The sequence below is a fragment of the Trachymyrmex cornetzi genome, unplaced genomic scaffold, assembly GCF_001594075.2.
Source record: "Trachymyrmex cornetzi isolate Tcor2-1 unplaced genomic scaffold, Tcor1.1 scaffold117, whole genome shotgun sequence".
Taxonomy (NCBI): Eukaryota; Metazoa; Arthropoda; class Insecta; order Hymenoptera; family Formicidae; genus Trachymyrmex; species Trachymyrmex cornetzi.
Window position 1 is genome coordinate 1,307,958 of NW_017295730.1, and position 11,251 is coordinate 1,319,208.

General features: G+C 30.3%; 1 protein-coding gene across 1 annotated transcript in view; it reads right to left on the reverse strand.

Annotated features, from left to right (window-relative positions):
- Positions 1-6,281, reverse strand: part of LOC108765195 (retinol dehydrogenase 11-like) — a 10,922-nt gene extending 4,641 nt beyond the window's left edge. The window contains exon 1 of the mRNA XM_018513787.1: positions 6,032-6,281. Within this exon, the coding sequence (XP_018369289.1) occupies positions 6,032-6,149 (118 nt within the window). The 5' untranslated portion in view covers positions 6,150-6,281. The remainder of the gene's footprint in view (positions 1-6,031) is intronic.
- Positions 6,282-11,251: the final 4,970 nt, after the last annotated feature.

Below are 11,251 nucleotides of genomic sequence, written 5' to 3' on the forward strand. Positions count from 1 at the left end.
CCATAATCCCTGATTTTACCCTACATGTAAAAAATAAAAATATATGTGCAACAATTTTCATGCAATCATGAGACTTTTTTTTTATTGTTCGCCCTTACCTCCCTTCGCCAATTCGTTACTCCATACTTGGCACAATTCTGAGTCGACGTCCCTGCTTTTTATATTATCACAACAATATCTCACGCAACCAGGGCTGGATTAAGGGGGGAGGGGGGGGGGGGGGGAATCCCACGTTGATCAATTGTCTATTGTATTTCGGTACTGTTTGGATGGTTATGTATATAAACGTTTTTTTTGCTTTTTACCTATTAATAGCCATACTGGAGCATCATTGAATGAACAATATTACAAGTTCTTTGCAATAATGAAATTGATATTGTTTACTGTCGAGCGCAAACTTACGATAATGCAAGTAACATGTCTGGAAAATACTCGGGATTACAAGCGCGAATTAAGGAAGTTAATCCTCTTGCGTATTATGTTCCTTGTGTAGGGCATTCACTAAATTTAGTTGGCGAGTGCAGCGTAGATGGGTGTATCGATTCTGTGAATTTTTTCCGGCTTGTACAACGACTTTATACTTTTTTTTCCGTTTCTACGCATCGTTGGAGCATATTGCTAAAACACGCGAGCACTACATTAAAAAATTTATCTTCTACAAGATGGTCATGCCGCGATGATGCCATTACTACATTAGCTGAGAATTATGCAGAATTATATAATTCATTGTATGAGATTGAAGAAAGTGAAACAGAAAAGACTGAAACTCGTCACGAAGCAGCGTCCTTAAAAAACAAATTGACGAAACTAGAAACTGCATTTATGACAGTTTTTTGGCATCGAATTCTTTCACGGTTCAATACAACTAGCAAATTTTTGCAAAAAGTCGAACTCGACTTGATTACAGCTAATAATATGTTACACTCGCTAGTTAATTTTATTAGTGATTTACGAAATAATTTTACAGCAATAGAAAACGATTCTAAAAATTTAGGCTCTTTTGTACAACAAGAATATTCTGATACAAAGAAACGAAAAATTACGCGCAAATATGCAGATAATGTAACAGAGATTCAAAATTTAGATGGCTGCGAAAAATTCCGTATTGAATCATTTAATGTGATCGTTGACAAACTTCAAGTTGAATTAGAAAAACGAAGTTCGGCATATAATCACATAACAGAGTTATTTGGTTTCCTAACTAAATTAACGACCATCGAAATCGATGAAATGCGAGAGTGCGCTGATCGTATCGTTAGCATTTATTCTCATGATTTGGAAAGAAGTTTAGGTTACGAGCTGGAATAATTTATTCCGTTTATAAAAACTAGTTTAAAAAATGTCGCATTCTTTCTTGACATTTTAAAATGGATGTGCGTTCGAAAACTTTATGAAGTCTTTCCAAATATATATGTAGCATTTATACTATTTTTAACGATACCGATCGCAAATTGCGAGGCTGAGCGATCGTTTTCTAAATTAACATTAATAAAAAATAAATATCGATCCACAATGGCCAATGCTAGATTATCGTCACTAGCATTATTATCCATAGAAAGCGAACTGCTAAATAATATTGATTTTTGTGATCTAATAAATGAATTTGCGCACACTAAATCGAGAAAAAAAATTTTGTAAATGCTACAACTTTAAATAAAATGTGAATTATCTTCATGTGTTTATTCTTCAACATCCAGAACTTATTTGTATCTTTTAAGCAGAATTAAAACGACTGGAACTACAAACAAAAGTCATTATACGAACAACCACGTTTCTTAAATAGAAATTGCAAAGTATATATGTATTTTGCATTTAATTTATTGTTATTCAATATCTATTATTCAATAAATAATTTCTATTATTATAATAAATATATCAATAAAAATAGGTATTTATTATCTATACTATTATAAAACAATTCTTATGAATGAAGGAGGCCCCGTTTTAACATCAGCCCCTGGGCCACAAATACCTTAAGCCGGCTCTGCACGCAACCTATGATACACGCAGTCACACGTACGTGTCAATTTTCGTATAACAAATTCGTCGCGATAAAGCGTCTAAGGACCGGTTGTTCCACCTTTTGGTAAATTTTATCTGTTGGGTAAGTAGTAAGATTATCCAATCACATGCACAGATTACCAGATTTACCTCACAGGTAAAATTGATCAAAAGATGGAACAACCGGTTCTAAGTCTAATTCTAAGAACTCGACGTTGTTTGTTCGTGTAAACTACGTGTTTGGAAACCACTATTTCGTACATACAGGTTGCAAAACTTTCATATCAAGCAAATGTTGTCACGACTTGATAGCTGAGACGCCATGTTACACAAGAAATGGTAAAAAATATATCAATTTTAAAATTTTTGATCGTTCTCGGCATAGACTCCACTTTTCAGACACGTATTAATGCGTATACTTTAATCCTGGAAAAGGATTTTCGAATCGGCGAAAGAGAAAAAAAGTATTTCTACAAAAATTATACGTGCTTACGTGGTAAAACAGGAAGCTTTAGGATCCCCTTAAGTTGAAAACGATGCTGTTTTTAGAATTTGCTTATCATGTCATATTTCCGAGAAAATTGAGATATTATAAACGAAAAATGATGATTTTGGCCATATTTAAAATGGTATTACGGAGGAAGTATTGTTAAGGAAATTATTTATTTTGCCAATTTTGTTTATACTATTTTAAAGTGCTATTTTTTACCTTCACGAGTTTTTTTGTTTTTGTACAATTTTTTTACCAAATAAGTTACGTGGATTTGAAATTATAATCGTCTGACATTTATTCAAAATTGAGGAAGATGCGCGGTGTAGCGGAATAATAAAAACAATTTACAGTCAGTTCTTTCCTATTAATTCAGTTTTTGTATGTCTCTTTGTAATAAAAATATAACCTTTCAACGAGAAGAAACAATTTCTGACGTAACTTTTTATATTGCGATTAGCACGAGTGATAAAAAGTGGCTAATAGCGCTTAGATAACGGAATTTTTCTATAAATATCTAATGTAACCATTTTTTTAAGTTACGTAAGAATATTTTACGTTTCGTTGAAAGATTTTTATAAAAATATCTCATTAAGCGCTGTAATCACTTTTTCTACTCTTGCTAGTCGTTTTAAAAACAACACACATTACATCAAAAATTTTTGCTTTTCGTTAAAAGTTTGATTTTTTTTGCAAAGAAACAGATACAGAAAATAAATTGATAAAAAAATTCACTATAAATGTTGATTGTACAGAGTGTTTTAAAATTCACGCCCGCGAAGTACAAGACGTGATACTTTATGTGTTAAAAAGAAACACCTTTTTCCTTTTGCAATATTGTGTCTGATATGTAAGTTTTGCAGATTGTTTTTTTAGCAGGAGAACAAATTGAAGTTAACGAGTAAGCGCTTTTATTTATATGCGCTCAAGGCCGGCATGCGCTTCTTTGTTTACTTGCACTTTAATCCTTGACTAGTATTCATAAGTATAATATATTAAGATAATTTGTTATGATTTGTTATGATAGTTTACGACTGCATAAGTCTGTACTTAAGGCAATCTTAAATTATAAGAATCTATGAATACTGGATTATGACCTCCTTTTGTATTGTATTGCTTAAAAAATTAGAAGATAGCAGAATAAATATTGCTCTCACTTTTTACGTAATAATAAATAAATGAATAATATATATATATATTATATATATGAAAAAAGTAAAGACAAATGTAAATAATAATATGCTTGATTTGCTTTGTTGAAAATTCTATTCTTTCAAATATTGCACAATTGTATATGATAGTTAAGTAGTATCACTAAACTTAAATAATAGTTTACTATAATTAAATGAGTACGTGATTACCTTAAATGCTTAAAAATTGATTTATTTTGAAATAGTGATTAAAAATAAAGTAAAAAAAATAAAATAAAATTCGAGTATATATACGGTATTTTAAGAGCTAATTCTTTCTTTATTTTTTACAATAAAAAAACAAACTCTTTGTTTTTTATAATAAAAAAACAAACTCTTTAATTTTTTAACAATAAAAGGCCACATAAATCATAGCGATTATTCATTAACTTCAACCTGCTCTACTGCAAAAATTGCTTATCAGAGGCAATTTTGCAAAGGAAAAAAGTTGTTTCTTTTAGCATAAAGTCATCATGTCTTGTACTTCGCGGGTGCGAATTTGAAAACACCCTGTACACATACTTAACGTAGAGCGAACAATCTTAGTATTACATTATATCGTAGATGTGAAATGATTAATTTTGTTTTAAATTCTTATTATTTGTATTACTGTTTAATTTGTTAATTATTAATTTATTATATATAGGGTAACTCCGGTATATACGCTGCACCTATCAAAAACTTAATTTATTAAGTATTATTTACTATGTTTAAAATAAACGAACTATATCAGTAAAAACTTTGTACTGTCTACACTACTATGAAAAAAAATATTAGAAATCCGAAATATTTAGTTTTCGTATTAAAAAATAAACTTTTTGAAATATATATCTTGCATTTTTGCTATATATAGAAAATGGGTGGGATATATGCCAAAAATGCAAGGGTTTCAACAAACTTAATAAAGAATACGAAAGCAAAGCACTTGTATTTTGCTCTATACAACATGCTTTACTATTCCTCTACACGTATGTATCACGAAATAACTACTAGGTCTTTTACACGCCTTACAGTAATCATTTTATGTAGATTATAATTTATGATGATGCTACTTGTTACGCATACAGTGACAAATCGATTCAACTAGCAATAATTTCATTAATATTAACAATAAGAAGCTGAAATTATATCTCAATATGAAATTATATCTAATATAACATAAAGGCATGTCACAGAGTAGTTGCGAGAAAATTACCCCCACTTCTCCTATTTTTTCCACGGCGTAAATCCCAGCGCGGCGTATATACCGGAGTTACCTTATGAAAAAAAAAACACTTTAATATTCGAAAAAGAACGAATTTAATAAAAAAAATGCCTACTTTGGAGCTTAATATCTCTGAAAGTATTAATCGTATGGAACTGAATTTTTTCAGATAAGACGTCTACATTAAATTATCTTATATCATTTTTAACTCTCCGATGCACTCAGAACAACTTACAAGAAAATAACTGAAAGAATGCCCTTTCTTGCCTATTTTTCAAGAAATTTTAGGACACTTTTAGGATTTTAGGTCATCTTCAGACCGCTGTGTCTCAAATTCTATTCACAGCACAAAGCTCGATAAATACTCATTTTGTAGAAAACTTTAGCAGCAACAAAAAAAGCTGTATTGTCATTTTTCGTTATTTCTATGCGTAATTGAGTTTTAATAAAAAAACAGAAAAAAATAACTTTGCTGCTTCATTACTTCCAAATGCCTTCCTTAATGTTATAGCACTTTTTAATTTAGTCTTGTTATACCACAAACTGTTGATTAAAACAATAAAATATCTCATTTTCTTCTTCATTAGCTGTTATTTTCACTTCTGATGACTGACCTATCTAAGAAACAAAACTCAAGATATGACACTTACTGCCTATATATGATCAAAAAACACCGTAGTGGTTAAATAAACGCGCAAAACGACAAAATTTCACGGAAATGTGACATAATAGAATTTTCCGAGCTTGGACTCAAATCTAACGGTCAAAAATTTTCGGGACATGACACTGCACATACCAAAGACAAGAAAAAAAATCAAATTTTGTCGGATGATGCAATACAATTAGATATTATCATTGTGAAGAGAATTATATCACTTTAACCAATAATAAATTTATATTTCATTTATGCCATAAGCAACATCTGCACGGAAAGAACGATTTTACTTGAAGTGTAAGAATTTAAGTAGATACAGATCTGAAAATAATTTTGGACTATCAATATAATTATGTAGAAAAGTCAATCACGACGAGATTAATATTGCAAAAAATTTTGACATCCAGTTTTACACTATTATTTTAATGATCTTCCCATGTATTTGCATTTCAAAGTTTAGAGTAACTAAAAATATATTTCAGTAAAATCACCTCTCGCGTATAAATCTCTAGCAGTCTCTTTGCCGATACCACTATTTGCTCCCGTTATCACAACAGTTTTGCCCTCAAGACGTACTTTACTCGTACATATTTTATTGAGGAACCACATTTTATAATATTTTTTAATTTATAACGTGTTCTCAGTTGATTATTTTTATAGGAAATTACTTTATCAATTTCACAGGAAGTGCTATATTCACTATCAACTTCACAGAAAGTGCTTCGATTTTGTTCCGTGTTGTTCGTTCTTATATACTACTTGAAGGCTGCAAAGTTTATCGGCTATCCCACTCCGTGCTGCACATTCTCCCGGGCAACACGAGAATCATCCCCACTACTCTCGCTGTCTCGCTCCCTCTCGCGAAGCCGCTGCGTGAGAGCGAGCGAGACAGCGAGAGTGGTGGGGATGATTCTTGTGTTGCCGGGGAGCCAAATGTGCACCACTGATTATTCCCACTCCCAGCTCGATTGTGTATCAAATCTCTGGCTCTGCCAGCGCATTCGAAAGTATTTGCTATACTCCGTTCAATGAAAAAAATGACCTCGAATTTGTTTTGCATACAGTACAGCATACTTTATAGCATTGTACTTCATAGCGTTGTACAGCCTTATATTGCCTGCTAGGCACAAATCGAGGTCATTCTCTCGTTGAACACAGTATAGACTGTAATCGGGGCCAAGTTAGGATGCTCACCTTGGCTCAATTTTGGGTTGTCATACTTGTTTATCTTAGTCCCACATTAGTCTTCAAACTTCGCCCAGGTTTGAAGGCCAATGTGGAGTCTAGATAAAAAAGCGTGGCAATCTAAAATTGAGTCAAGAGTATAAAAATTTTAATCTGGACATATTTTTTATATATGCTGTAAGTAGTATATATCCGTGAGGAAATTTATCCAGGCACTTCATATTTAATATTGTAAGAAATAAGCGAGAAAAAGATTAGAGCGTTCCAGGATTCGAACCGAGACCTGGGCCCGATTCTTTAACTTTCTCGTAACTTTACGTATACGTAACTTACGAATGGTTCAAATACGCATACGTTTATCGTTCAATCATCAATATGTATTCTTTAAGACACAATGCAAGCGTTCGTATTTAGATTCGTGTACGTATCTTTTGCACGAATAGAATACGTGGCAACACTTTTTGTTAATTATCTGTAGTATTAATCTGGATTATTAATTATCTGTAGTAAAAACTCGAGTACGTGTCTGTAAGTAACAAATAGTCACTTAAATAATAATCAAATATCAGTACAAAAAACATTATTATTACAATATGTGGAAAAAAATCTGCGCTTATTGTCGGGTAAATTTTCAGCTGATTTTACATATAAAGATGCAACCATCTTATGGCAAAAGATAACAGATATCTTAAATAGTTGCAATGGTATAAGTAAAGATTGGAAATCTTGGCGGAAAGTAAGTATATAACGTATATTAATATACTACATATAATAGATATAAATCGAATAATTTCTATTACATTAAAACTTATATTATGATCTCGTAGTAAAATGACGCAAAGCAAAATAAATGCAGAACGAAATAAAACTGGAGGAGGGACTGAATCTAACCTAAAATTAAGTACAACAGAGGCAGCAACATTAAATTTAATTTGTTCCACAAGTATTAATGGACACACAGAAGGTCTGTTTTTTGTGGCTGAACTAGTGTACACTTCTGGAACTTAAAGTGAGGTAGATATACGTTTGATATTTGTTTAAAGCGAGAAAGAGAGTTTTAGAACAGTCTAGTGCAGGAACAGAAAACAGACCAAGAGATAAACGAAAGTGAAGTTCACATAGGATCAGACTCTGAGGTAAAATTCTACATATATTTTTGTAATTGATAGGTTTTTTCTAATTTCTTCAATCTCTTCTATTTTACTTTACTTTCTTCTTTAGCCTTATTTTTACATTCCTTATTATAACATAATAGAACGCATGAATTTATGTATCTCTGCTTCTTATTGTTAGATACATTTTGAAATAATTGGAAATGAAGGGGAATATATGGAAAAAACCAGCAAAAACACTGGTCTTTTCTATTAAAAATAATCAAATAAGTAAATTTGATTATTTTTAATAGCTCGTGTAAAGATATACGGTAATCTCGCGCTTTGATATCACTGCTCTTAGCGCGAGACACTACACGGAGAGAATTTTCTCTTAGAATTTAGCCTGAAAATCATGATAATAGTGGGACAACATATTATAGTATTTCAAAGAATTGTATATGAGTTTCTTTAATTTACTAATATGTATTATTAAATTTACTAATAATGTTATAATTTCTAAAGAAGCAAAATCTTTGCATAGTCAATTAATACACATAGCAAACGCGCTTGACAAGGTAAGAGAAAAAAAATATATTTATATTGAAAAGAAATAGAATTGTCTGTTTTCACTTCAATATACATATTGTGCTTAGAATAAATTTATATATAGTTATTAATTGTCTTTAAATATTATCACTGCTTTGATACGAAATTATTTTGAAATAATAAAATATATTTATATATATTTATTAAAAAATAAAATATAAATAATAAATAGAATCTATTTCTTTAATATTTTACTTTAATTAAAACTTTTAAAGCTTCTACGAGTTTTTTCTATACAGAAGCTATCTATTTCACGGATTATCTTTTGTATCTAAATTTATTAAAATGCCAATGTTTCGTGAACATTACTGTTTATTTTATCAAGGCAAGGAGCTTGATACAATATCACAGGTCTGATGAACTATAGTACAATGTTCACGAAATATTGCCATTCTAATAATGAATTTTTATTTTTATTTTTATAATTTATTTAATTTTAGTGCCAAGCTGAAAATTGCAATTTGGCGGATGCTACCAAATTATGGATAACATTGATAAATAATGAATAATTGAAACCATATAAAAATATTTTAGAAAAGAGGTTTTCTGAAGCTGTTACACCTGCACATATGCTAGCTTATCTATTGCATCCGCAATATGTCAATACAGAACTGTCCGAAAAACAAAAAGATATTGCACGAAATTATGCAGCAGAAATATCGCCTGAATTTGTACCGTTAATTGTATCGTTTCAAGCAGAGGCTAAACCATTTCCAAAATCGTTCTTTTCCGAGAAAGTCAGAAATATGAATGTTCAAACGTGGTGTAAAGCGCGTTACATAAAAATAGTAATTTCTCCGAAGATTTCATTAATTTTGTCATTCACTTATATAATTGTCCAGTCAGTTCAGCATCAATTGAAAGAGTGTTTTCCAATTTAAGTTTTATTCAAAATAAAATTCGAATTAGATTAAGAATCAATGCAGCAAATAAATTAGTTTTTTGTTATAAGATGTTAAATGGTAAAAAAGAACCAGATCTCAATTGGTAAGATTTTTTTTAATAATGCGATGTGTATTTTATTATATATAAAATATGTTAAATGGTAAAAAAGAACCAGATCTCACACAATTAATAAGATTTTTTTTTTATAATGCGATGTGCATTTTATTATATATAAAATATGTTAAATGGTAAAAAAGAACCAGATCTCACAACACAATTGGTAAGATTTTTTTTTTATAATGCGATGTGTGTGTGTGTATATTTTATTATATATAAAATATATAAATATAATAATATCGCATATTAATAGTCAGTTTTATAGTTTTTACCAGTTTATTATTCCAGTGGATAAACTCCGAACCGGTAAAATCCGGAATTTACCTTGGTTATTTCCACCCACTGGACTTTTCCTGCCAACCCTGTAATAGAAAGCATGCATTTATATATCTCTGCTTCTTATTGTTAGATACATTTGGAAATAATCGGAAATGAAGGGGAATATCTTCAGCAGAATGTAGGAGAGTTGATACAAATTGGTGAACATAATAATGCAGTCAATATTAACATGGAAAGCACTGAAGCAAACAACGAAGATAAAGAAAATTCATTAATTGATAATAGTGCATACAATTTAAATGAAAATGATAATAATGGTTCTCCAACTACACCAATAATTAAAAAAAGGAAAAAAAAGTTAGACAATGTTCAATCTATACAACAGCCAACAGAGAACTGGCAGAAGTAGCAAAACAAACTTACCAAATCCAAAGTTCTTATTATGACCAAAAGTTAATACTGAAGAAACGAAAGTTAAGACTTCAAAAAAGATTGGTTAATGCTGTTGAAAAATGCAATCCTTCATAATACAGCATAATGTAATTCTTGCGTTGTAGATCTTTCATTTTTTCAGTTTTATTTTTATATATGTTCCTATTTTTAAATTTAATATGAGCATAAAGATTTATTACTCGTATGTGTATTACGTATATTATAGGTTCAGAGTTTGTCAATATATCCATGTTTATTATTAAATAAGAAGTTGTTATGATTTATAATATGTTGAGTTCTACAGAGTAAAGACTGCATAAGAATTCTTTGTGATTCCATGTGATATTGCTTTTTTTTTATTATAAAAGATTCAAAAAATTTATGAAGTATGTTACATTACTATTTTATTTTACATTGCATGTTATACATTTTACATATTGTATATTAAATGTATGATACACATTATATGTATAATGTATTCTATATGTAAGGTCTTTTCCGCATTCGTATATGTATATAAATATATATATCAATGAAAATAAGTACGAATCAATCTGTTTCGCAATTGTTTACCTGCTGCCAAATCAGGATTCATTCTATATTTGCTATTTGTTCATTGTTATCACCGATGTACTGATTAAACATCAACTTGCCAATTATCATCATATTGTGGGAATGGGATATTATTTTCTATACACATATTGTGCAAAATAGCACAAGCATTTATAATTTTACATGCCGTTTGTCGTGAATAGTGTAAAACTTTGTGTTTCAATAAACACGTGCGAAACCGCATCTTTAATAAGTCATTGCAACGTTTTATTAAAGCTCGACAAGACACTTGACTCCTATTATATCTTTCTTCTGGACTATTTACTTCTAGTTAATAACGTTTCTAAAATTTAAGTTACAAATATATATCACAAGATTACAAAATACAAATATATTTATGTGGTTGAAGTTTGGAGCGATCTTGGAGCGAAAAGTAAAGGTGACTACACATAGAAATAACAGACAATAGAAAATCACGCATATATACATGTGTCCAAAAATTTGCAATGTACGTCCAGTTTCAAACGAAGATCGCGGTCCGCTCGAAAATTTCCTACGCTT